The sequence below is a fragment of the Phacochoerus africanus genome, chromosome X, assembly GCF_016906955.1.
Source record: "Phacochoerus africanus isolate WHEZ1 chromosome X, ROS_Pafr_v1, whole genome shotgun sequence".
NCBI classification, from domain to species: Eukaryota; Metazoa; Chordata; class Mammalia; order Artiodactyla; family Suidae; genus Phacochoerus; species Phacochoerus africanus.
This window is the reverse complement of record NC_062560.1, coordinates 41444015-41471992: the sequence shown is the minus strand read 5'-3', so window position 1 is coordinate 41471992 and position 27978 is coordinate 41444015. Positions and strand designations below refer to the sequence as shown.

Sequence of the window (27978 nt, the reverse complement as noted above, 5' to 3'; positions counted from 1 at the left end):
CACACACACACACACAGACGAGAGAGAGAGAGAGAGAGAGAGAGAGAGAGAGAGAGAGAGAGAGAGAGAGAGAGAGAGAGAGAGAGAGAGAGAGAGAGAGGAAGAAGAAGAAGGCGGTTGGGGGGCGGCGGGGGGGGGGGGACTTCCTTGCCCTTGTTACTTCTGTGCTGTTCCCATCGTAAGATGCTGGGTGGTGGAAGGGAGCCGAGCGGTGGGCAGCGGCTGAGTCCCCAATAACAGGAGCCTCGCATTTCCGTGGCATTCCCATTTGCTAGTGCGCTGCCGCGGCCGCACGCCTGATTGATATATGACTGCAATGGCACTTTTCCATTTGACATTCTCTCTCTCTCTCTCTCCCTCTCTCTCTCCCTCTCTCTCTCTCTCCCTGTGTCGCTTAAACAACAGTCCTAACTTTTGTGTGTTGCAAATATAAAAGGCAAGCCATGTGACAGAGGGACAGAAGAACAAAAGCATTTGGAAGTAACAGGACCTCTTTCTAGCTCTCAGAAAAGTCTGGGGAGAAAGGAGCCCTGCGTTTCCCCCAAGGTAAGCAGGAAAACAGCGCTGACGGCTTGCCTAGGAAATTACTTCTTTCCAAACCGAGCCTTTCATCCTCCTCTCAGACAAAGAGACAACCTTTAAATACCACTTAAATTTGCATTAATTGAATTTGCATTAATCTGTAGCGTGCTAGCATTGTGTTTTGTAAATGAACGGGTCTTTGAAGTCTGTCTCACCGAGAGGCTGGAAAAAAAATCTCTTTGGGTTTGACTGAAAGAGATTGGATTTTCAAACTCTCTGCGTAGTTCGATGTAACTTTGTAATGGTTCTTATATTTGACCCCGTGAAAGGAGACTTGAGAAGCCGCTCCTCGCCGACATGGACTCCTGGAGCCCCAGTATCTTCCCCGCCGCCCTCATCCCTCTTTACAATGGGGGCACTATTAGCGCGGCAAGCCTGCGAGTTTAAAAGCGCACTGTTTACTTTTATTACTACTTATGTATGCTGCTGATCTCCTGCCAGGGCTCTGCCGGAGTGCTGAGAATGACTTCAAACAATAGGCAACATTTATTTCTAGCTTTCTGTGTCACGCTTTGCAGGAATCCTGTTCCTTTGCTCTTTCCCCTAACGTGCAAGCCATAGATGCGGTCAGGAGCGCGGGGCAGAGAGGAGGATGGGTTTTACTATAGGATTTTTGATTGGGCAAAAAAAGTCCGAGGAAATGCATGCTGTTTGCCTTGGCCTTATTGCAAAAGGTTATTTTTAGTAATCAGCTTGTCCCTGCAGCCAGACCGATGCTACCCTGTGCAGACAGTGCCCGGGGAAAGGATGCTCCCACCAGCACAGGGACCGGGACCTGGAGGAGTGTCTCCTACAAACACCTGAGGAATATTCCCGAGGGCTCTTTTCAGCTCCTGAGTACAAGTTCGCTCTTTAAAGGAACAATTGGGCTGTAGGAGGCCTGGGCATAACTCTTTCTTGGGGGATGGGAAGTTTGTGTACAGAATGTTAATGACTCAGAACGCCCTGTAACTGAGGCTCATTGTAATCCAGGAGCCCAGATTAACCTGCGGGAAAGAGGGAGACACCCTTCTCAACCGAGGTTCAAGTGCAAGAGAGGCAGCTCTTTGTCAAGATGGGAATCCCACGGTCTGTGTTCCCTAGCTGTCATGACTGGTGGATATGGATGCTGGGAATATATCCCTTTTCCTTTATGACATTAGTGTCTTTTAATTACAAGGAGCTGGCACTGGCAGATCGCTCCAACACGAGCATTACCTACCAGGTGCGTCTGAAAATATAGAGATGCCCCCGATACAGAGTTGACTGTTAAGTGTCTACCAAATAGAGTGGGGACTGCAGGATGCTTCTCAAAGGTGTGGCTGGACCAAATGCCAGTACCCGCGCATTTGCTTCTCACCAGTCTGGCTTCTGAATGTAAACTTTAGGGTCCTAGTGACCAGTTTTCATCATGGAGTGGGAACGTGGCTTCTGGGGAACTTGTCTGATTTTCTTTAATAATTAGCCTACCGAGCATTGTTGAACGAAAACCTGGCTTTTGAAGGAGCTAGTTTACACCTCTGGGATAGGCACTATTTATTCAAGAAAGCCTGAAAAGATACCATGGACTCTATACTGTCATACAACTTGAAGCTACTGATGTTGACAGAGGATTTAGCTGAATCAAGGCAATTTTCTTAGACTATTATGCAGACCGTTCTCTGAGAGTATCTGCATACAGAAGGTGGTGTTTGCATCATTTACTTTAAAATACATTCCATTCAGGTAAAAGGACCACGTGCCATCTGTCATGGGGATGGCTGTGAGTCACCCACTCGGCGGCTGACATCAGGGCCACTGAGGCCTTCTTGATGGCCGTGTACCCCTAGCTGACACTCAGAGATGGAAACACGTCTGTGGAGTTTTCAATCTTAATTCCAGTTCCAATGAGACTGTCAAGGGGAAAATAAATCATTTTTCAATACATTTAGCAATTTCCAACTCATTTGTTTTCCTCAGCCTTTGAAAAAATGTGGCGCGTTTCTTGGAATCACAGCCACCAATGGTGGCCGGCAATTTTTCCTGTAGTTTAAGAACTCGCAGTTCAAGTGCTATTGTTCTGATTGGTTAATTATTCATTCCATCATTCTTTTCCTAAGTTATGCGCGTCCTGATGGACGCAAAGGTGAATGCGACATTGTCCCCCACCCTGTTGCTCAGTCCGCCTGCCACCCCCTCTTCGATTTGGGAACGGAAATGGACTTTGCCAATGGGTAGACTGGTCAATGAGGTCCTTGTTATAAAGAAGCCTTTCAAATATCTGCTGGTACCCAGATTTACTGGAAATGATTGTTGCTTATCAGTGGGTTCTCTTTCCATTTGATAAAAGGGCTTCCCTTAGGCTTTTATCACCGGATCCTGGGGACACGTCACTCACAGCTAGCGCAGCCCAGATCTTTCCCTCCTGGGTAGAAGAAGCCTGGAAAAAGGGCACTTTATCCTTTCTCTGCTCCCTGGAGCACTCTGTGGAAAGGACCACGTGCTGTCTGTCGTGGGGACGGCTGTGAGTCACCTACTCAGCGGCTGACATCAGGGCCACTCGATGAATCATTGAATTAGAAACATGCACGGAGGAAGAGGCAGTCACCATCTCCCAGCACTTACTTGTTCTCCCCCCTGCCCCCCGGATCGAGAGCAGTGACCTCTGGACCTGGGCCTAAATTCAAGAGGCCCCTGGGAAGAAGTTAACCGGAAGTCGCTCCCCCAACCCAAGGCTCCATCAAAGCCACTGACAGCGATGCTTTCAAAGAATCTGATCTTGTGTTTTCTGACTTGGGTAGGTTCCTGGGGGGAAAAAAAAAAAAAAAAGCCTGAAAGGCAGCATCATCAGTCCTTGAGTTGGTCCTTATCAGCAGATAATCCCCCCCTCCCCTTGGGTGACTTAAAATGCCTCTGACTCCCTGGGGCTCCTGACTCATCCCAGCCAGCCTTCAGCTTCTTGGCCAGCGGAGACCTTCCGGCCCATCCTCACCTCTTCCCGTGACCATGAGCTCAGGCGACTTTGTCCAGGCTTCCCGGCTGAGCCCCGGTGGGAGCAGGAGGGATGGGGCAGCAGGTGGCAGGACGGAGAAGCGCTAGAGCAGAGGAGGGAAGGCGGGCCAGGGGAGGGTGGGTGAGCTCCGAGGCCCAGATTGCTGTGGCCTGCCCTGGCTGGGATCAGCTGTCATTTCCTCTTCGTGTATGACACTGTGGAACATATTAAAATTTCTCGGGGATGGTATGTTTGGAATTCCTCTGATGCCCCACCTCACCAACTTACCCGGACAATAAAAGCAAGGTTGTAAGCCTTTGAACAGCTGGCAGGCTATATATTTCCCCTCTTTCTTTCGCATAATCTAATTCAGAAAAGAATCCAGCTAGACTGGCAGTGCCATGTCTGGGTACTTGTTTCCTGGGCAAGTCTTTCCTCCACCACCTCCTCCGGCCCTCCCTGGAATCTTCCTGGGTGGCATGTGGCTTTTCTTTGCTTCTGCTCTCGCCACTCCCACCCCGCCCCCTTTTCCCCTGCCTGCGAGCCTTCCATTGTGAGCCTGCTCTTTGCTCTGCCTGTTTTTCCAGACAGCCGGGGTCCTGTTCCATCTGGGGACAGCAGCCCCCGAGGTGTCCCCATCTCCATAGTATTCCCAGGATGTCATTGCTGGCAGCGCTGCCGGGCTGATGGGATCGGGGCGGGGGTGGGGGGTGGTGTCTTTCTGGAGCGCCCCGAGCCTGAACCCACTCGCAGAGAGGAGCAAGCCTCCTGGCTCAGCTGCCCTTTAGGCTGCTGAGAGCAGGGCCGGAGTGACCCGGGTTGGCAGGGACAAGCATACCATCACAGTGACCCGCACATCCCCAGCAAAGGGCCGGGGGTGGGAGTGCTATGGGAACGCCTAGATGCACTTCGGCCTACATGGACAGAAATGTGGTTACTCTCTCTTTCAGGGAGCAAGACAAGGGACTTGCAACAAAGCTCCCCAGATCCTTGGGCCCTGCCCCGCTCCCTTTCTCCGTGTCCTTCTCCCATCCTTGCCTTTTCCCAAGGGAAAAGAAGGAGAAATGGGGCTTTGAATTTGGCCAGCCAGGAGGCCTGGATGTCTATATGAAGCTCGGTTTCGTGAAAGGGAGCAGGGAAGAAATGGATCCTGGGTTGGGCCGAGCTAAAAAATGCATGGGGCCGGAGAGATGGGCAGGACTTTTTCTTCTTCTTTCTTTTAACAGCAGAATAACGGATGGGGTTCGGAGTTTGCCCGTGGAAGGATTAGACACTCCCATTTAAGAGCCTCATGTCACCCCCTCCGTGCAGCATCCTCACAAGATGCTGCTGATGTCCTGGGGACCAAAATGTATTGAGGAGCGATCTACAGGGCAGCTTCCTATGCCTTTTGTTTTCGGGGGGCGGGGGGGGGGGGCTTGGGTAGTCTTTGCCGAATTAGCTAGAGTTCATGAAGAGCCCCCAAAGGAAAAAATTGAACACAGCTGAATTAAAATGAGTCTTTTCCTGTTAGCTTGACAAGAAGGGGGAGGGAAAAAAAAAGAAAAGAAAGAAGGGAAAGAAAAGAAAGAGGAGAAAGAACCAGCTCCCCTCCTCTGCCACTTCTTGGGTTTTAATATGAATTATTCCATACAAGTCCCTAGGCTAGAGGATCTATTTAAAGACGCCTGGCAGCATGAAGAGAGAGGGTAAAAATACAACCACTCTTTTGTCCATCAAAGGTTTTCTTTGGGAGGACATTAAGAGCATTCCTATTTTCCTGTCTGCCCCTGCCAGTGGCAACATTCCAGCTGGTCGTACCCACTCCTCACCCTTCAGATCAGCGACCATAAACTTTTTATGTTTGAGTCCCGGAGAAAACAAAGGGTGAGGAGTCCGGCCGAGACCCCTGTGCGTGTGCAGCGGGGTGGGTGGGAGAGGCGGGTACGAAGCGAATGCCGCCTTGCCTCTTGCAAGCTGCAGATTCACACACCCACACGTTTCAGTTTGGGGAGGAAGATTGTGCCGATGGCATTATTTCTGATGCCAGCTGCTCTCACATCTGCAGAGCTTTTTTCTTGCATGGCTGGCAATAGTTTTTGCTCTCTGCCATTCATACTTCCTGTCTCCCTCAGCAGAGGGTCTCAGAGTCTGATGGGTGAACAATCATTACTGAGAATCACACCCCCGGACCCATTTTCAAGAGTCAGAACGTAACACCCTGGATGGGGGGCGGGGGGGGGCGGTCAGAGTCTGGGACAACTACTTTCTTGTTCAAAAGATTGCTGACTCAGAAAATTCAAAGAATGGGTAACTTTAGTCGGCAATACATCCCTCATGCTTAGAACCAGAAATCCATCCAATTCAAGTCCCTTTCACCCTCGTCCGAATCTGCACGTGAACATGGACTTCATAGCTTTCAGCTCAGTTCTGTAGGCTTTGCCATAGATATGTCTCTCTTTTTGTTTTTCTTCAAAAGCTAAGGTTTTGTTGTTGTTGTTGTTGTTTTTCATACAGGGTTTCTCCCTCCCAAGACCTGGCTCCATCCCAACGTTTTCTTTTAAGTCGTGATCCAACCAATTGCCATATCCTTTAAAAATGAAAGGGCAACAGGTTCATACATTCACGAAAGTTGATGAGCTGTCAGAAAATGCTCTGGTGGGGGGGAGGGGTGACCTTTCTGCAGTGTCCCCAACCAACAATAGTCCTAACATGGGCGTCCCCTCCCATCCTTCCATCAATAGGGAATGAAAATAGGGAAAGAGCGGATCGGGGGAGAAGTAACAAAAGAGAAGGAGGAAGGATTATTTTTGATGTTCGGCATCTGGCACTGGAGAGTTTCAAACAGCACCATTTCAGAGAGGGACGCTTCCCTTATTGTCACCTACTCCCTCCCAGGAAGAGGGTTTTGAACTCTGACGTTGCTTTCTTTACTTGAAAAGGAGGTCAGCTCCTCAAGTGAAATAAAAAATAGCCCCATTCCTGGACTCTTAAGTAAAATGCAGGCGTGGATGTGAAGAGACAAAGAAAGCCTAGTCTTCATCAAAGTCCACTTTTTCTTTAAAGCGCGAGGCAACATTTGAGGACTTGATACATTTCTGGGGAGTTCCCCCAAATCAGGGGAAATTACTGCTTCTCAGCATTTAAAATTTTCTTCTGAGGCTTGACATCCAAGGCAGCAGAATAGAAGTATTACTGGAGGACCAGCCCTCCAAAGACATAGCTCGAGGGTGCGCGGCTTAAGCAAAGCCAAGTACAAACAGAAAACCCGAAGGCCAGTGGGTTCACAATGCCTCGCAGTAGAGGGAAAGCGATTTCTCTGTGAGTTGCTTTTAACCTTGCCCCTCTGACAGGAGTCTGGGTCCACCAGGGCTCCTGCCGGATTGGAACAAGCTGGAATTCAGGATTCAGGTCCCATCGTTGGGCAGAAAAGGCAAATTGAATGGGGAATGGAAATACTGAGTTGCTCCTATTGTTTATGCCCAATTTCTAACTAAGGGCCCTACAGCTGTTAGGTGACATCACTAGCCCCCATTCCAAAACGCTGTTGCGGGTGAGGAGATTCAAATGCAGCTTTGGAAACACTTTGCTGGACACTTTGAAGAAAAGCCAACATACTCATTAGGCTCCGGGGTAAAAGGGAGCCTGTCCCCTGAGCTAACATTGGCCCCCTCTCGCCTCCCAAGGCCATTCCATAGCCTGGAGTCCAGTGGCAGAACAAGGGTCAAATTATATCAGACCAGGAGCTCTCCGGAACACCTGGGCAGCTCTTCTTTCCCATGGGGAAGTGTACCTTCGCGTGCCCCTGTGTTGGGTATGTCAAAACTCCCCTCCTTTCTTTCCAAAGAGAGTGGCCAAGGGTGTCTCCTTCCTCCCGTGAAACCCCCTTCCTGGGAGGGTGTGGGCGAAATGAAGGGAACCTTCCCTTTCTGGAATCGTGCTCGTCTGCGGTCATTGAAAGGGCAGTGGCAGGTTTTAAACATAAAAATAATCCCTCCCCCTTCTCTTCTGTTACTTCTTTTGTGGCTCCCTCTCTCTATTCTCTTATTCTCTCTTGATGAAAGGATGGACGGGGACTCCACATCTAGGGTGATTGTTGATTTTTGGCACTGCAGAAAGGCCACCCCTAAGCATTTTCTGACAGCTCATCACTATATCAGTCACAGCTTTTAGTGGAGTGATAGACTTACAGAAATAATCCAAACCCTCAGAGGAAATGTCTTCAACCGTACCCAGCCTCTTGACACATGGGGAATCAGACTCGGTCGTTTCCAATTTACGCAAGGTTTGTTCTCGAAAAGTCAGTTGGTTATGTCCACGATTAAGAACTCAGAATGAGTCTTTCCATAGAAACCATAGAAGCCCCGAGAAGCCCAGCCCAGGATCCAAGAGCCATACCCAGTGGGCAACTCTTTGAGACCCAAGTCCTAGCCCAGAGCTTCAGGAACCCTAGCACAAAGTTTCCATTGGCCCTTTACCAATCAGAGTGCCTTGCTCTTATCCACAGCCGCAGAGAAGAAAACTCATCTAACCAATCTTCCTCTTCTGTCCTGAACCAGAGCATCACAAATGGTCCCACTGGGTAGGGCACGAGGATCTGTGGCTCAACCTCAGGAATAAGGGTCATTCACAGGGAAAGGTGCAAAGAGGGTTGAACTCAGCCCCACTGTCATCATCATGATTAAATCAAAGAGCTTTAATTCTACCGTAATTGACTACCATTAGCCTTTCTCCTCTGCCCATTTGGTGGAGACTACAAAGAAACACTATACATTTCAAGACAGCTTGAAGAGAAATAGGAACTGGTTAAATCTCCTCGCTAACTGCTTCCTGTTATTAACACTCTGTTATTAATTCATAAACCACATTTAGTACATTCGAACACCAAGTCAACTGGTTATTAAGGGTTATTTTTATTTCAGGGCACCAATTTGGCCTCATCAAGGGCCCAATTCTTACAGCTTGGTCTTCACATTTTGGCTCAGGTACCACATTAGAACTTGTTTGGACTTTTCTGTAATCATTAGCTTCTTGAGTAAGAAAGGCACTCTTTCTGTAGTGTTTCTTTGGGGAATATATAGCACCAAAACAGACGGGTACTCTGAGAAACCTGGGTAGAGGTAGAGGAGGTAAGACATGGATAGAACCAGAGAAACATCTAGACCAATCCGTTCATTCGGTGGATGAGCAAACTGAGTCCCAGAGAAGGCAAGTGACTTTCTCAAGAGCACAGCCTGTGACGGGAAGGTAGGGCTCCGAGCCTGCCTCCTCAGGTCAGGCTTCCTACCACCAGAGCAGACAGCGATAGAATGCTCTGCCGGTTTCAGAGGGCGGTAGGATAGTTATCCAGTGTTTCTGAGAAATGAAGGCAAAGCTCCGGGACACGGGATGCTAACAACATAGGCTTAAAAAAAATGAGTGTGGGGGAGGAAGAGATGAAAGCAGTAGGTAAGTGGGAGTTTGAGTCACGATGAGAGGGTTCCTCGGGGTTTCCTGAAAATCAGAATTGTAAGTTTCAGTCAGTCTCAAGGTCCAGTCCTCCCACACTAGTCCCTCCCCCCAGACAGTAAAACTATTCAATCCAAGGACACACACAAGGTGGGGCCACTTGACAGTTGGCCAGGAATCACTTCTCTTCCCCATCCTTCTTTTTCACGCCCCGCTTTACCCCAGGCTTGTGATTTATTGCATCTTGCCCAGGGTTCTATTTCTCCTTCTCCCATCTCTCTCCTTCCTCCATCACCATCACTGCTGAGTTTGGCCACGCTTGCCTAGTGATGCAGGCTGGGAGAAAACCGATGATCCCAGACTGGAGACCTGTTGTCACCTCATGAGGATGTCGTCTTTCTCCTAAGATGGCACCGCTGGGAGACAGGCATCACCTCCCACACTCCCCCACCTCGGATTGTACAACAGACACCGTGAGATGTCAGAAAGGGGAGCTGCCCCTTCCCGACTGACCTTGCTACCCATCCATCCTTCGAGACACCTGGGGCTGGCAGGCTAGAGGGCTGGCAGCATTTATGACCAGGACGGCTGCCTCTGGGTCAGCCCAGGCTTGGCTTCTAGGCTGCCACTGATGTGCTGCCAGAGAAGAACAATATCAAAAACCATTCATGGAGCTCACGGGATGCTTTATAAAATCCAACATGCTGTTTACAGTTTATAAATTAAGTGCCTTGGGAAGAGGCATCTGACTTACTCTCCAAGGCATCTGGTTGACTAGATCCCATTGGAATTCTTTGAGTTCCTGGGAAGGGGCTACTTAGCACTTCGCACTCTGTGATTAGACTTGGACTTTCTTGCTTTTTCTAATCCTCGTAGGAAGTGTTATCTAGTGGCAAGCTTTCTTCCACATTTAAATCCCTGATTTAATTTTTATTTATTTATTCTTGCAATTCCTCTGAGAGGGGCTCCGTGTCCTGCCATCTTTACCTCACCCGTGCCTGATATGGTTGTTTTAAATCAGAGTCAATATCAAATAATTCTGTCTGGCACCCTGACGTCATTCCAAAGTCCTTCTATTTTATCTGCTTCACTTGATCTTCTTAGAGATGATGCAATGGATGTTGCATATGGATTAGATGTTAAGCGAGTGCATCAGAGCGTCCAAAAAAAAAAAATTACCCCGGAAGACAACCGGCCAAGACTCTTTGCTTGTGGAAGCCGTGAGCTGGAACAGGGAACTAGAATAGGACCCATATTTTCCCCTGACCCTTAAGTCTCTTCTGCTAGAGCAAAAGGAGATACATAGTGGGTGCTCAGAGAGTATGCGGTGAATATATATTTGCAGAGGAAAGCCACATGAGGCGGTACCTGCATGTGTATTATACTGAAAACAGCCCGGGGGTGGGGTGGGGCTGGGAATACAGACACTGAGCATTGCCCTCCCTTGTCTGGCAAGCAGGGCAAGAACAAGGCCACGCTTGGCACAAGCCGCTTGTCTCAGCCGGGTGCTGGAATAACTGGTGTGAAATCAGCCCTTTACCCTTTGCCAGGCAGAAGGTCAGCCCAAGAGTGAGCTGATCCGCGGACACAACACCATCTCTCACCCAGGAGGCTTGGGCCCTCTCTCTGTAAGCTCTGCTATATTATTTCGCTGAGGATGACAGGTGGGGAAATCTGGGCACCAGTTGTTCTTTTCCACTGGTATCGTTTGGAGGGTAGCTCCAAAGTCGGGCACGCCAGCCTACGTGCCTCTCCTGCCGGCAGAGGCTCCGCGTCGGAGCTCCTAGAACGTGGGCTCTGTACATCGGCCAAGTCCGGGGCTCAGAGACTCAACCGGGAGCACGGAGCACGCCCGGGTCTCCGGGGTTCAGCAAGAGAGTCGCTTTCTCACTCGAGCCATCACTGGCTGGGCCGAGGTTCTAAGTCCTGACAGGCAGCCTTCGATTTTCCTGCTACGTGCTTTTCACACAATGAGAGCAAATTCGAATTCATTTCGTTTTGAGAAAAACGACAGAAGCTCCTAGGAGACAGACAGAGATACCGCCGCGGGTGCCATAAAAGGGAGTGGTGTGAATTTCCTTCGGTTCTGATTTTCCTCTTGGTAAGCGCCTCCCCACCCCCACCCTACCTAACCCAACACAATGTTAAGGCAACTTGACCTAACGTCACTCTGGCACTCTTTCCTCGAGCGTTCTGTTTATTTCTTCTTCAGCATAGCGCAACAGTGTTGGCTCATGCAATCTGAGCACGTCAGGCAGGGATCCGGATCCCCAGGTTACCTACGTTGCAAGGATGGCACCTTTAGGTTTTGAGGGTTCTGTGAGTTCTGTGGCATATTTACATTGTTGCTTGCATTCTCATTTTAGAGTTTCACACAACACCTGAACAAAACGTATCATGCTTTATGAGTGCTGAAATGAAAAGCTGATTTCTTATTAGTGGTAAAGCAATATTTCTCTGTCATTCTTTTATGCTTTATCTTTATTACTACTTCGGGGTTCAGCTTATCATCTTGAGAGAGAAAATCAGATATTAAAAGTTATGCTTTGTGTGACATTAACTGGCTCTCTATCAGTATAAACTTCACACCATTTGCTTGGAAAATTATTCACCTTTCAGGAAAAGTTTTTTTAACCTGGGCTTGCAATTCAGAATGTTGCTACTAGGTGGCAGTAGTGCAGAAGAGTAAAATGGTCCCCTTGGAAGAGTATTTGACTAAGAGACTAGCATTTCTTCCTATATTTATGAGGAATAAAGGTATAATACTGTTAAAAGACTCGAATTGGCTCAGACATTAAACATCCATTAACTTTGAAAGCCAAGCTTTGAAATGATAGAGTATCATTGTTTTAAAGAAACTTTGGATAGGTAAGACATTCACAAGTTCAAATATCTACAAATTTAAAAAAAGTATACAGTGAAAAGTCTTTCTCCCATGCCTGTCCTCCACATCCACAGGTAACTTACTGTCTGATGAGCTTCTCTATGTAAATACAAATAAATACAAATATATATTTTATTGCTCCCTGTTTGAACAGAAGTCAATGCAGTTTCTGCTTCCTCTTTTATAGAGCTGCATAGTACTCCTTTGTAGGAATGTTGTATGATTGTATTTAACTAGTCCCCTACTGATGGATATTTCATGCTGATTTGCAATTTCATGCTGTGACAACCAAGGCTGTGGTGCATAACCATATGCTTGTGGGATCTCACATGAAGGATAGTTCTCAGAAGTGAAATTGCTGGGTTTAAATTATGTGCATTTTCACTTTTAACAGAGATGGCCGAATTGGCTTCCACAGAATTTGTACCAATTTTTACTGTACTATCTCCAAAATGGGTCTGTTTTCCCACGGGCTTGCCGACAGGGTGTATGATCAGATTTGGGGATTTTTGTAAAGCACATTGGTTGAACAAAGTATCTCAAAGTACTTTGATAAGGGATTCCCTTAGATGAATGAGGGCTGCCTACCTTCTACGGCAAATGCCAACACATACAGCCATATACACATGTATATAGAGTTTTGCTGTTGATGTTCTTGTTTGGTTTTACCATCACGCTAGGCATGCTTTTCTTTCATTTGCTTTTCTTTTCTTTTTCTTTTCTTTTTTTTTTTTGTCTTTTTGCTATTTCTTGGGCCGCTCCCGCGGCATATGGAGGTTCCCAGGCTAGGGGTCCAATCGGAGCTGTAGCCACCGGCCTACGCCAGAGCCACAGCAATGCTGGATCCGAGCCGCATCTGCAACCTACACCACAGCTCACGGCAACGCCGGATCGTTAACCCACTGAGCAAGGGCAGGGACCGAACCCGCAACCTCATGGTTCTTAGTCGGACTTGTTAACCACTACGCCACGACAGGAACTCCTGCTTTTCTTTTTTAACCACGCCTCCTGACCATGGCTCCGAAAAGAAGTTGCCGGCAGTGAGGAGGGAGGGTCAGGACTGGAATGTCTGCTTTCCCCTTCATCCCTTTGCTATTGACTCCTGGGGGAAATATCTGTAGACTGGAGTGGTGAAAGGAGAAATCTAATAAATTCTCTTTCTGAGACTAATTAAGGCTTCAAAGAGACAGATAGCCACTTGGGAAAACAGAGTCATATTGAAACTCAGGAAATGGTCAGTAATACTGCAGCCTCTGAACATGGAACCCAAGAAAGCGCTGGCTCTCTGAGCTCAAGTCTTGCTGACCTTTGGTATAGCGTAGGTAGGAAAACCTAGACTGAGCAGCGGAAAAGAAAACAAAAATCTTCTTCTGAGTGCTTTGCTGATGTGGAGCTTTAGGCTCAGGTTCGACCCATTTTCATGAGATGTGGCCATTAGCATGCACATAAAGGAAAGTGGGGCAACGTTGCATCAAAATATGAGCTCCTCAACTTGAGGATTATCTTCTGCACATGGGGGGTAACTGAATCCAAACGTATCTCAAATGTTGGCATTGTAGAGCGGGAGGGGCTGCAGATGCCATTTGCTCCAACTTCTCTACAGATGAGGAAACCGGGGCCAGAACACTTTAAAAGACCTGTTCGAGGTCTCCCAGCTACTAGAGGCCAGGTGGTCCTGTCATTACCACTCCCTGTCCTTCCTGCAATTTATAGGGCTTCCCTGAAATACACATCCATTTCCAGAGCTGCTCTGCTCTGAAACAGCCCTATGTCACAGACCCTTTTCCTTTACGGATCCTTCCTCCACTCTCGAAAGACAGCTAACTGAAGTTAAAAGGGTCTAGAGCCACTCTATTAGAGCAAGACTGGTTGACTTGAGTGGACTTGAACTTTCTTTTTGGCCGCACCCATGGCTTGCAGAAATTCCTGGGCCAGGGATGGAACCTGCGCCATGGCAATGACCTGAGCCACAGCAGTGACAATGCCAGATGGTTAATCCACTGAGCTACCAGGGAACTCCTGGACTTGAACTCTAATCTCCATCTTGTCAATGCTTTGCCCTGTTTATTCACACTGTCCGTGAATAGGAAGTTCAAGGGGGAAAAAAGGTTGTAGTGTGAAGCAAAATAATCAAACTTTTCTCTGAAATACCTTTGCAAGTCTTTCTGGAGTTTTCATTTCATGCTTTGCTTTAGATGTAATGTCAGGTCCCCCAATTTTCCTCAAATGTTTGCAACAATTTTTGCTATTCTGTTTTCCAGTGTGATAGTATTGGCCATGCCTTGGCAGGGGTGTGGGGGACGGTGGTTAGTGAGATGATTTGAAGAGATCTCTGGACCCAAGTCCTTGGTCTAAGAGGTATATGATTAAAAGAACAAAGCAAATTTCAGTTATGGCATGATCCTACTTTAATGATAAGTATCTGCTACAACAAGCACTTACTTTCCCAAATTATACCGTGTGCTTGGGCTACAAAGGCTCTTCAGAAATGTGTGAGTCTATTGGCAAATACACTTGTGTTGCATTCACCACACTGGAGGCCGGTTAGCATGATGTGTATTTCAGATGCAGTTTGGCATGGATGCTGGGTGGCACAGGGCTTCAAACAAAAACAGGATGAGCCCAAGAGTGCAGAAGTGGAAAACTAGCTGGATGGGTGGGTTGGACTTGGACGTGGAAAATGTACTTCCTTCCTGTGGGACGTGGCCTGTGTTTGTTAGTGCTGACTTGCCTTCTCTCTGGCCCCGTAAGCTGACATTGACACCAAAGCTCACTGAGGAACGGAAGAGACCCTCCCATTCTCACCAGCCAAGCATAAGGATGAGGCCACCCAATTCAGTTATTGCTGTGGCCAGCACCACGTGTTTAATCTTGACTATGGGTTCAAACTATGGTTGCTCCCAGGAACATGGACTCTAGGGATTAAAGTCAACATGGGCTTCCATTGAACCATTGTGTCCACCTCCAAAAGATTGCAAATATGTACCGTAAGCTATGGGGGTTGGGGGGTGGGGTGGCGTGAAATGGATGACAGCTTATGCTAATGACACTCTAGAAACCAATCTTCTCCACTCAAAATGATGTGGAAAAATTCGACTCCATACCTCCAGAGTTCCATGAGTTGTTCTGGGTAAATGTTTCTGGGGAAAATAATTTCTGTTTCCATTCCAGCTGTGCGGCAGATACTGTGATGATCAATTGCAAGTGCAAAGACTAAGACAAAACTCCGGCACACAAAGGACAATGACAACCAGAGAGCTTCAACCAGATCCTGCCCTTTCCTTGAAAGGAACTGGATCCTAGGAGGTGAAGGCATTTCCAATTTTTAGTCCTCTGCCTCCCTCTGCTGTTCCTCTTGAGAAGTTTTCCCCGACAACAATGAGAAATCATGTACTAGCTGCATCCTTTTCTATGCTCTCCCTGCTGGCACTAATGGGAGATACAGACAGCAAAACAGACAGCTCATTCATGATGGACTCGGATCCTCGACGCTGCATGAGGCACCACTATGTCGATTCTATCAGTCACCCGTTGTACAAGTGTAGCTCAAAGGTAAGATCTAGATCTCCATGGGAGTAGCCTTACTTGGCGAAATAGGAGAGACGCCATAGTCCTTTGTCAGAGAATGGAGAACTATGGTCATAGCCCAAACCTGAGCAAGCGGGCTGGACCACGGGGCTTGTCAGAGGATCATGCTTTGGCGGGTTCCCATCATGCTTTGAGCTTTTGTCAGTAGAGCTGCCGAATTGACCACGTGCCCGCTCAGACAGCGCCTCTCTTTGCAGGCTGCTCAAAGCCAATAAGAAAGACTGGAAGGTTCTCACAATAAAATTGTTGCCAGACACAAGGTGGGAGCGGTGCGGTGCGTTTCGTCCCCGGCTGTGAAACTGATGAGCGGTAGTATCCTTTTTCAAGAAAGAAAAATGGCACCTATGGGTTATTGTAACTTCTTCTACCTCCACCAGTAGTAAAGAGGAAGGAGATACAAAAAATACGATTGAGCAGTGAAACATACTTCTTGGGGGGGCTCTTCAAAGAGCTTCTTGGTCCATGCCTTTCTCTGCCTGCCTTGTTTATGTTAAAATGATTTCAGGAGATAAATGGTAATTCGATAAGTTACTCTTTTTTTTTTTTTTTTGGTCTTTTTGTCTTTTTAGGGCTGCATCTGCAGTGTACGAAGGTTCCCCAGACTAGGGGTCCACTCAGAGCTGTAGCCGCCGGCCTACGCCACAGCCACAGCAATGCCAGATCCTTAACCCACTGAGCGAGGCCAGGGATCGAACCCAAGTCCTCATGGATGCTAGTTAACTCTGATAAGTTACTTTTTTTACCTTGATTTCCCAAGTCATTCTCATATGGAGTTTGTTGTATGTTTTTTGCACAGGCAAAAGTGCTGTCTCAGTGTTGAGACAGGGTGTATGAAGGAACATGCTTCGAAGGCCGCCAAGAGTGGCAAGCCTCATGGGCCACCCAGAAGGAAGGCGCGTAGTAGGGAAAAACAGACTCAGAAGAATTCTCATGACTGTGACTGGCCCCCAACAGTCACATGAATGAAATTTGCCCACATTTGGTAAATAAGAATTTGTTTAGCCCATCCTTAGAGATTTTCACTTTCAGCCCGGAGACTAAAACCACTTAAAGATTCTCATATGGCAAGTATTTTCTAAATTACCAGTATAATTAAGAAGATTTGTAATATCAACTGCTAAAATTGAGACCATATAAGTTAATGGCTCTACCCTCCATTTAAAAACATTATGACTTCTGTCTGGCCTTTAAAATCTTCATAACTTCTCTGCGTAGAGGTCAATGATGATGGCTTGTTTTAGTTTAGGGGGATCAGAATTTGGGTTAAATCACTCTAACCCAAACTTCCTGGCTCTTATTTGTACTTGTAGAACTAAAAAAAAGTAAATAGATAAATTTAAAATTTTTACAAGACTGCAAATCCCTTCTTAGGGAACAAAAACCCTCAAACTGAGAAAAAAAACAGGACATGTTTTTACAACTGTGATTGCTCAGAAACCGTAGGCCAGAGTGAGGTTGACTAGAGCAATTATTACCTTCTCCTCTGCTCCCCCTACAGGGAGCACCAGTATTTAGTGTTTCTTATTCCATGGATGGTTTCTTCCTCTGTTGAGTTGTCCTCCATAATCACGATTCTTTTTGTTAAAAAAGGGAAATAAAATTATTTCAAAGCAAGGGTCAAGGTAATGATAGGAAGGAACAGAAAAACTGGAGCAGCTCTAAAAACTGCAGAACAATCCAGAAAGATTTGGTGAAATGATGGAGGAGCACCTTAGCAATGATCTCCTTGGTTAAGGAAAGGTCAAAGAAGAGATGTCATTACCCCGAACCCAACAAACTCATGGTGCTTGAGCATGAGTCCTGGAAACAGACTTCAGTCTACCTTTGTTCACCTCTGTTTCTTCCAGAATACCATGATAAGTAGCACAAAATTGTAATTGCAGAGAAATGTTTGTGATTTCATGGGAACAATCTGTTTTCAAACATCCCAAACTATCCCAAATATAGCAATAGTTTTATGTAAATGGTGCTTGTGATTATAAACCTTTCTTCTTGGCCATAAAATATGCCTGGCAGAATCTCAATGCCTCCCCCTGCCAGACCTTTTCTGGATTAGATTTTCCCTGTGTATCCAGGAACAGAAACAGTTTTTTTTCCTTTTGAGATATTCTATAATGCTTCATTCTCACCAACTCAGGCCAGTCTTCTCTCTCATGGGTCTCAGTTTATAAAATCGTTCATCTTTACAGACTTGGGATAAAACACCTAGCCTGTGCATCAAAAACGACCAATGGGAGCTATTACAAAGAGAAGACTAGAGGAGAATTTTTTCCTGTCTGCAAAAAATTTCACCTCAACATTGTGTTCAAAGGCCATTATTGACTACTATTTGCCTATCAATTGTTAATGCTTCCCAACTTATATTTATCCAGTGTCTGCCTTTGGAAGACAGATGAAAGGGAGCATGGGACCCAGGCTCAGGGAAAGGAAGGCATCCACTTGAACACCTACTATGTGTCAGGCACCTCATACTATATGATCTGACCATTTGCTGCCCAATTTGTGTTGGAAGGCGTTCTCGTTCCCATTTGTAAGGAAAATAGAAAACTGAAAGAAGTATTCACTCAACTGCTCCATGTCATTGAGCCTGGGAGTTCTTGTGTGGCTCTGGGGGTTAAAGATCTGGTGTTATCACTGCAGCGGCTCAGGTTACTACTGTGGTGCAGGTTCAGGCCCTGGCCCTGGGCAAGGTCAAAACAAAATTCATCTTGCATTCATTTCATTCAATTCATTCATCTTTCACTTGGCTCTTCCTATTGGAGGAATGCAAATAGAGTGTAGAAGCCATTACTTAGAAGTCAGGGCTCAACTTCTGGTCTGCTGAAAATAATGCTCTATATTCAGCAATCTTGGTAAAAAAAAAAACAGACATAGTAATGAAAGCTTTTCTGGGAACCTTCCATTATCTGTTTCCCTTAGTTCTGAACTTGGAGCTGGACCGCCCTAGGGGCCTGTCACCCATCTCCTAGCAATTCAGGAAAGGGCTGAGATGGAGTCAGGCAGAAAAGACTGGCCCCAGTGGTCTACTAAGAAGGCACCTGGTGGCTTTCAGTGGCAATACCTCCTAGGATTGGGTACAAAGGATTCTGGCAGTGGCAGCTGCATTGAAAATCTCCCCTGAAATTCTGAGCAAAGGTGGTAGAGCAAAAAAGCAAAGAGTGGTTCGTGGAAATAAGCTATCTGGGGAATCTTTAAGGGAACTGCAGCATCCCAGGCTTTAAAGTGAGAGAGACTTGGTTTCAAATTCCAGCTCCACAATCTGCCACACGGGTGACTGAGGGGGAAGTGGAGTAATTCTTGGGGGCCTCAGTTTCTTCCCTCATAAAATCAAGCTAATGTTGTCTTCCTAAAGGTGTGGCTGGATATGAGTATTGGTGATAATATTTGTAACGTATCCAGTGTGGTGTCTGGCATGTAATAGACGTTAATGAATGATAGTTGGAGCTTGATGATGGAGTTATAAACTGGACAGGTGTTATTAGACTCACTTTTCTATTTCAGTAACTACTGGGATCTCCTATGGCCTTAAAGGATTAGGAAAATGAACCTCACTGCAGTTCTTGTTAAACACAGAAACCTGGCAGGGGTGGGGGAAGCATGCAGAAGAGTGAAGTCAATGTAAGCCACTGTGCTGGGTGCTAAAGGGGGGGGGGGTTCAAAGTCAAAGAGAAACAGATCCTGCTGTCTGACCTCCCTTCCCAGGTGGGTGGAGGGAGGGGGGACTGGAGCGGGTGTGTTTTGGATTGGGGCCAGGGACAGGTTTTCAGCAACCAAAGCTGAGAAAGTGAGCCAGTAGGGCAGGCCTGTGAAGTCTGGGTTGGGTGAGGAGTGGCAGATGGTGGCCCCACGCTAGGAGCAGGAAACTAGGGCATATGGTTGTCTGAACTCTGAAGGTCCATGGGAGCAGGTGGGAAACTCGAAAGGTGGCCACAGAAGAGGAGGAGGAGGAAGGCTCGGGGGACAAAGCCTAGGGAAATTCCCTGGGGAGAGGGGACCTTTCATGCCAAGGGCTGAGCCTCAAGGTTGGAACCGAGCACTTAGGGTTCCCAAACCATCTCTTAGTGCTGCCCGCGAAGCTCATAGTGCAGTAGGAGAAATGAGGGGAGTTGGGAACCCTGGGTTTATAACACAATTGCCTACTGGACAGATATGACCTGATTCTTTAAGAAGGAACAAACTTGTATATTAGAGCACTGTAGTGGGTCCCTGAGGCACAAAAGTACTAGAAAACACAGGCTGTGTTTTTGCTGTCATGATGCCTACAAGTAAATGGAGGAGAGAGAGAAGGGACGTGTTCTGTATGCAAAGGTCTCTTCATGTCCGTTTGAGTTGCAACCAGAGTGAAAGGGCCAGATTCCAGCTGAAGTTCCCACCCACCCTACCAGAGTTCTCGCCATCACCCACAACCACTTCCTTCCCCTGGTGGTCATTTTGCAGATGCCCTCAGCCTAGCACAGACCCTTTCTTTGGAGGCTGACCTGGGTCTCTGGAGATGAGCTAAATAGGCATTTGTTGAAGGCGCTGGTGAGGTGAGGAATGGGAAAAGCAGAGGTTAATCGTATTCCTAAGGAGAAGGGGGGGGGGTGCTTCAAGGGGTGCCATGGAATAAGGGATGCACAGTGCTCACTACTGAGAAAAAGACAAAATGTGTTTCTCACTTGCTTGAGGTAAAAGAGCCAAAGCTCTGTTCTGGGATGGGACATGTGGGTCTTTATTCTGATATCCATGGAGATCATGGCTGGAGCCAGGAATTCATGGGGGCTCCACATGACAGGAAAGGAAAGTGGCTTTAGAGATGATGAGTCTTTCAACAAGGGGTGATGAAAACCACCTGTGTTTGGGTTTTCTCTCACTCACGAGACAGTCGTGTGTTGCAGCAACAGATCGAACTGTCTAAGAACCGTGGTAGGTCACCAGAGACAGCAGAGCCTGAGGTCTCCACGTGCAATATTTGGTCTGGACCCAGGAAATGCAGCTGCCCACAGACCTCACAATGTAACCTGAACTTGCCCGGGGCTGACTGAGCATCAGTCCCAAGGCTGACTTTCAGGGCCTGACAGTATGGCACCAGGGACAGGACAGAGTGCTCAGGAATCAGGCTGTCTTGGCTCAGAATCCTGCCCTTCCATTGTACGTGCCTTCGGGTGGTAACTTAGCCTCTGCCTTTTAATGTGAAGCGGGGAGAGTTTATCTTTTGAAAAGGTTGTTAGGTATCGAGTTGCCCATGCAGGGCATGGCACAGGGCCTGGAGCCTAGGAAACTTTCGATGCATGTTATACGTCATCCTCATTACTATTCTTTTATTATTACCCTAGGACCTTTCATTACCCTTAGCCTCGGCACATGGGAATCTGACTAGAACACGAAGGAGTCTATCCCTGAGCAAATACTCTGAACCCAGGAGCTCTGTTGGTGTCAGAAGGGACTAGATTTCACATCCAGCTGGAGTCAAGTGACTCCAAGGTTGGGGGGATACAAAGCCGCTGCTGGAGAAGTTGCCTTGCTTCCTGACATCAAGCCACTTGTCTGGGGGAACATAAGAGAGCAAAGATTAAACTAGACCCAAAGCAGATAACATGTATCTGTCCCTCACCTGAGCTGTGAAAAATCAATAGAAAGTTACATGAGCAATAACCACCTGTCGAACTCACTCCTCTAATGGTGCAGCTCCATGTGGGTCCTTTGTGCAAAAAAGTTCATTTCTTGATTGGATAATGGAGCAGTGTGGGAGTTCCCGTTGTGGTTCAGTGGGTTAAGAAACTGACATAGTGTCTGCAAAGATGCAGGTTAGATTCCTGGCCTTGCTCGGTGGGTTAAAGCTGCGGCATAGGTTGCAGATTCGGCTCGGATCCCACACTGCTGTGGCTGTGGCATAGGCTGGCAGCTGCAGCTCGAATTCGACCCTTAGCCCGGGAACTTTCATATGCCACAGGTGCGGCCATTAAAAAAATAATAATAATAATAAAATAAAAAGATATTGGAGCAGTGTGTGTGCTTTCCATTAAGAGCATTTAAGCACAGCACAAAATGCAGAGGAGTCCTCCCATGTTAAGAAAATACAGCCAAGTCACCCGAGTTTAAAAATGTGCATTGACCATAAACCAGCACCAACGTGTTTGGGCAGGTAAATTGATGTTCGAAGGTGTCAAAGATTTATTGAACTGAAGGATCAGTTGGTTAAGGAGTTAGAGAGTGTGTGGTACTGTCCAGTGAACTGCTAGAAGTCCCTGAAGCTGGGCAAGAGTCTGGACAGTGGAGGAGATATTATTTAGAACTACCATCATTCTTAGAAGATTCAGCTCTGCTTTAAGATTGGAGAAGGTGATGATGTGTCTCAAGAAGCCCAAAAGAAGAAGATCAGACTCATGGGGTCATGACATGGCTAGGATTCCCAGAGGCAGGTCAAAGTAGATTAAGATGTGAGTTGGCACATAACCATCAGGAAACCATCTTAATATCAGGAGGCAGGATATTACAGTGGCGTAGACCAGAGATTTGGTTTTAGATGGATCTAGGTTTGATTTCAGCTCTGCCTTTTACCAGATATGTGAGTTTGGGCAATTTACTTAAACCCTCTAAAGCCTTGGAGTTCCCATCGTGGTGCAGCGGAAATGAATCCGACTAGGAACCATGAGGTTGCAGGTTCCATCCCTGGCCTCGCTCAGTGGGTTAAGGATCTGGCCTTGCCCTGAGATGTGGTGTAGGTCACAGACATGGCTCGGATCTGGCATTGCTGTGGCTGTGGTGTAGGCTGGCAACTACAGTTCCGATTGGACCCCTAGCCTGGGAACCTCCATATGCCACACCCTAAAAAGACAAAAAGACTAAAACAAAAAAACCAACCAAAAAACCTCTCTAAAGCCTCTGTTTCCTCATCTGTAATAACAGTACAGATAATAATAGTACTTTTCACATAGGACTGAGAAGAGAATGAAAGGAGATTAAATGTTGTAAGCACTCAATAAACAGCTGCCTTCACTATTATCAGCTAAATGATCGCTATCTAGTGATCATCTAGAGCAGAGCCTCTCAAATTTTAACAGGTCCAGAGCCCTGCTACTCGAAGTATGGATGTTAGCCCAGCAGTTCCAATAGCAACCAGAATCTTATGAGGAATGCAGAACCTCTGGCGTCACCCAGAACCACTCAAGCACAATGTGCATTTTAACGAGATCCTCAGCTGATGTACACACCCCTCACCGTTTGAGAAGCTCTGGTCTGGAAGAGGTCAGAAGTTGTTCATTAAATTTGTAACATGGATGAGGCAGGGCAGAGTCTAAACTGTGCATATCAAGAGCCAACCTGGGAAGCAGATATTTATCCCTTCTATTCCTCAGCAACACTCATTTATGGATCTTATTTCCAAACTCCCTGCTTTACCCCTCCAACACACATACACAAAACAGGGCTAGATGTTGATGTTGCTTCCGGCTTTTAGATGGGATCTATATACAGTTGACCTTTGAACAACATGGCTTTGAGCTACACTGGTCCATTTATACGTGGTTATTTTTTCAATAGTAAATATTACAGGACGGCACAATCTGTGACTAGTTGAATCTGCTGATGTGGAACCATGGATGGGGACGGCCAGCTGTGAATTGTATGTGGATTTTGAAATACATGGAGACCTGGTGCCCTTGACATTCCCCTGCCCCTGCCACGTTGTTCAACAGTCCGTTGTACTGGGAATCTCCCAGAGAGGGGATTTGCGTTGTGTGTGGAGAACGTCAAGGGCCAGATAATTGTTCTCCTAGTTTCTTTCTTTGAAGAGAGGGCATTTGAATTTGACAATGAAGGATAGATGGGAGTTCATTACGTACAGCCAGGAGAAAAGGGCATTCTTGAGAGAGGAAAGACATGAGCAAAGCAAGAGGCAGGGAAATTCCGAGCAGTTTCATGGACTCTTAAGTAATGGAGCTTGATCCGAATAGAGAGTGGGTGATAAAAATGAGAATAGTTGTCCGTAAGATTGGAAAGATATGTGAAATCCAGGTCATGCAGGGCCTTAATGGCTATTCAGGATTTTGGATTCAATGATGAAGGCTGGGGACAGCCAATGAAGGCATTTATTGTACCTGTCCGGGCATTCTCCTGGCCCAGAAAGTTCAGCTCCTGAGGAAGAGGACCCATTGGAGGTGGCCCCAGAGTCTTCAGGGCTGGAGTTCTTGTCCTCCAGAATGAGCTGAAGGTGGAGCTTGAGACCTTGAAGACTTTTAGTGAAAGCGCTCTTAGATTAGTTCTTCTACAAATGGCCCCAGATTGCTGACTTGCTCATATTATGGACAGTGCTAGTTTCCTGGTCATTCAAGGCCTGCATTTGGTTCACCTGTTCGAGTATCATTTGGGTATGAGGCTTGACTATGTCTTTGCGCTTCTGAATGAAGTCTGTTGGCACAGATTAGCCATATCCATCCAGACCGAAACTGGCTCTCTAAAGATTCCATTTGGGGAGTGTTTCTTTGAATAACTGCTTAATCCACCAAAAAGGGATCTACATTGGAGATGAGCAAATTTAACATTACTCCAAAGTGGGATGTCAAGGAGGTCTTCCCATGTACCAGCAGGGGTGGGGAAAAGGGACCGAGAAGACCTTGAACTCTCTCTCATTAGTAAGATGGTCTGGGCACAAAGAACATGGTCCATATAATATAGACCTATGGCACCATCTCATTTTGGGGTTAGTAGATGTAATCAACTATTACATCTAGAATGGATAAGCAATGAGGTCTTACTCTACAACACAGGGAACCATATCCAATCTCTTAGGATAGAGCATGATGGAAGATAATATAAGAAAAAGAATATGTGTGTATATATATATATATATATATATATATATATATATATACACTGGATCACTTTGCTGTAGAGCAGAAATTGACAGTACACTGTAAATCAACTGTACTTGAATAAAAGTAATAATAACAATAATAAAAACCCATTGCAGATCAGGTTTATTTTTCCTATCAAAGGAAAGGGCAGGGAGGAGAGAATCAAAGCCCCTATAATCTTTCATAGAAAATAAATCAGTAGGTCTAGTCCAACTTATTCTTCACCAAGCCTGCCAGTTGTTTCCTAATACCTCATATTTGTCTTGTTGGTTGCTAAGAGATTGTTGGAGTCATCCTAGCATCTTTTCCGATAAGGCTGTTCATGAATGATCTATAATTACCAGAAGTCATCGTCTCTTCCTTTTGGAAAGATGGGCGGGCAGTTTCCTTCTTCTAATTCTTGGGTATTAAATTCGGTCCCAGATGATGATGTCAGAGATCATAGCTAGTAAGTTTGCAGTAATAACTCTTAATTCCCAAAATACCATGAAGTAAAAGTCCAGTGGTTTCATGCCTATTTCTATATCTTTTACACTTTTATTGGGATAGTTTCACTTTTTATGTTCTGGCTGTGGGTTCTGGAATTAGAGGGCCAATTTTTCTCCATCATTTAATATGAAATTCACCAAGTAAGACCCTCCCACATACACATAGGGTAATAATCTCCATTTCCCCCTACCTTCTGTGTCCCAGTATATAAGGTTATACAGGTTCATGAATCAAGCTACCCACCCTACCCTACTCATGACTGCCACTCCAGGAGTCCGGGATTCCTGTATGTGATATATAAGTGGGCTTCTGCTCCATCCTTTTAGTCTATATGCAAAATACAAAGTGGGTGCTTATGTTGATTGCTTTGGGGATAACTCCAGTAGTTTGCATCAGATTCTTTTTTTTTTTTTCCTTTTAGGGCCACACCTGCAGCATATAGAGGTTTCCAGGCTAGGGGTCTAATCGGAGCTGTAGCCACCGGCCTACACCACAGCCATAGCAACGTGGGATCTGAGCCACATCTGTGACCTACACCACAGCTCACAGCAATGCCGGATCCTTAACCCACTGAGCGAGGCCAGGGATCGAACCCATAACCTAACAGATGCTGGTCAGATTCATTAACCGTTGAGCCACAAGAGAAACACCTGCATCAGATTCTTAAAGGAGTCTGTTTCCTAAAGCCACATTAAGAGTCACTATAAAGAACACACGACCTCTGCTCCTTCAGCCCAAGCTTTCTCATCACTTTAACCTACCTTTGAAAATGGAGATGGTCAGAATGAATGCATACGAATATTTGCCCTAAATGGCTCTGAAAATGCGATTGCACAAATCTCAGGCTCCTTCAGTGGATAAGCCCAGAAGTGTGATTCCAGGGCCCCAAACACACCCAGTTTCTATTTCACTCTCTTGCGTCAGGTTGTAATGCCCAGAGTATTTATCCTAAGTATCATTTAGGTTATCCTCTTTTTCTTTTTGGAAACCACATTCTTTCATTCCTTTTCCTTAGTAATTCCCTGCACATAACAAATTCCTTTTTTTTTTTTTTTTTTTTTTTGCTTTTTAGGGCTGCACCTGCAGCATACAGAAGTTCCCAGGGTAGGGGTTGAATCAGAGCTGCAGCTGCCAATCTACACCACAGCTTCAGCAACGTGGGACCTGAGCCATGTCTGCGACCTACACCACAGCTCACTGCAACCCTGGCTCCTTAACCCACTGAGTGGGGCCAGGGATCGAATCTGCATCCTCATGGATACTAGTTGGATTTATTTCTGCCGAGCCACGATGGGAACTCCAAATTCCTTTTTCTTTTTCTGTAATTATTCTTTGTCTACTCCCTGATTGCAATTTGGGATGACTTTCTACATTTTGAGGCTGGTGCCACTGGCATTGGGCCAATGGTCAGCTGCCACCTGTCAGGAGAAATTTCTTTGGTTCTTTGGTTTTCATTTGCACATCCTGGTGGTGGGCCTTGTCCAGTGGTTCTAAACCCTCCGTGCACTTTGAAATCACCCTAAAGAGCTCTGAAAGCCACAAAAGCCTGGGCTCTATGCCAAAGGATTTTAATTCAATTGGTCTGAGATGGAGCCTGAGTGCTGCCATTTAAAGCAAGTTCGCTGGAGTTCCCTGGTGGCCTAGTGGTTCAGGATCCGGCATTGTCACTGCTGGAGCATGGGTTCGATCCCTGGCCCCGGGAACGTCCACATGCCCGGGGCGTGGCCAAAAATAAAATAAAATAAAAAATAAATAAAAAGCACGTTTGCCAGGTGACTCTGAAGTGCAACGGGGATTGAGAGCCCCCGGCCTCATCCAGCAAGGAGTGTTAGGGCCTTTTGAGGGATGCTGTGCTGAGAGCTGGCTCGGGTGTTGGCTTCCCCTGTGGGGGTAACCCCTTCTTTTCTCTCCGCAGATGGTACTCCTGGCCAGGTGTGAGGGGCACTGCAGCCAGGCGTCGCGCTCCGAGCCCTTGGTCTCCTTCAGCACTGTCCTCAAGCAGCCCTTCCGCTCCTCCTGTCACTGCTGCCGGCCCCAGACCTCCAAGCTGAAGGCACTGCGGCTGCGCTGTTCGGGGGGCATGCGCCTCACGGCCACCTACCGGTACATCCTGTCCTGTCACTGTGAGGAGTGCAGCTCCTGAGGCCGGCTGCCGAGTGGCTTCTGGATGGGACAGCCTCCCCCGCTCGCTGAGGCAGCTCACCCAGCCAAGGGAAGGACTGGCAAGACAAGGGTTAAGGCAAAAAAAGAAGGAGCAATCCCCCCCCCCCGTCCCCCCCCCCCCCCCGGGGGGGATTCTGCATATTCTAGTAATAAAGACTCTACATGCTTGTTGACAGAGATACTCTGGGAACTTGTTTGCCATTCCTATCTCCTTTCCCTGGTACAATTTCTTCTGGTTCCTTTTCAGATTCAGGCATTTTTCCCCAACCCCCCACCCCCACCCCTACCCTTGGCGCTGAATGCTGTTTGGGGTTCCAACAATTCCACATTAGTGGGAAAAGTGGGCCCCCATGCAAGAGTGGGTCAGGCTGTCACTGTTTGGTACAGATTAGGGACTCATTTGCTTTGGAAAGCAGGAAAGCCCAATTCGTTCTGGGACATCATCCGGCTTTTTAAATTTTTTTTTTTAATCTGGTCGTGTCGTCTAAGGTTGCTGTTGCTGCTAAAAGTTACCAATTTCAAATTCCAGGCACCAAGCATGTGGAGATGTTTAGCCAGGATGACTTACGGCCAGCTAACTGACATTAAAATAACTAACAAACAGATTCTCCTCTGCGATGCTGGAACTCCTGATAGCCATAATTATTATTCAGAAATGACTTTGGGGGAAGGCAAAGTGGCAGAAAGAATTCGTCCCCTTGAGGCTCTCTTGGATCGATTATGGTAAAAGGCCATAAGGGAGCAGACTTTGAAAGACCTGCACAAATACGGATCCTGCACTGACTTTGCAAAAGGCATATATGTATTAGTGGCATGGAGAATGCACTATACTCATGCATGCAAATTAGACAACCAAGTACGAATCTATTTGTGGGTGTGCTCTAGCTGTAGCCATGTCGTGAGCATCATTCTCTAACGTCCACTTGTCCATGTGAAACTGGCTGCCGAAAATGGTGGCCTGGCTCCTCTTCTGAACATTTGGTTCAAATATATTTTGGTCCTGGAGGCTCCAAATTTGAGTTATGCCCATGTTTTGAAATAAAAAGAGAGTATCGTCAAAA

General features: G+C 46.7%; 1 protein-coding gene across 2 annotated transcripts; it reads left to right on the top strand.

Annotated features, from left to right (window-relative positions):
- The first annotated feature begins 179 nt into the window (after positions 1 to 179).
- NDP (norrin cystine knot growth factor NDP) lies at positions 180 to 27978 on the top strand. 2 transcript variants are annotated; one of them, XM_047765633.1, is made up of 3 exons: positions 180 to 546; positions 15015 to 15395; positions 26670 to 27978. In XM_047765633.1, the coding sequence occupies exons 2-3, from the start codon at positions 15222 to 15224 to the stop codon at positions 26895 to 26897; spliced, it is 402 nt and encodes a 133-aa protein (XP_047621589.1). In that variant the 5' UTR covers positions 180 to 546; positions 15015 to 15221; the 3' UTR covers positions 26898 to 27978. The 2 variants fall into 2 exon arrangements, with proteins under 2 accessions (XP_047621589.1, XP_047621588.1); XM_047765632.1 differs by lacking the exon at positions 180 to 546 and adding an exon at positions 10399 to 11060 and having other exon boundaries at positions 26670 to 26987.

Bases quoted from the DNA above. Each gene is read 5' to 3' on its own strand.
- NDP (XM_047765633.1), top strand. From the start codon at position 15,222: ATGAGAAATCATGTACTAGCTGCATCCTTTTCTATGCTCTCCCTGCTG. The intron at 15,396-26,669 runs GTAAGATCTAGA...TTCTCTCCGCAG, and splicing joins TGTACAAGTGTAGCTCAAAG to ATGGTACTCCTGGCCAGGTG.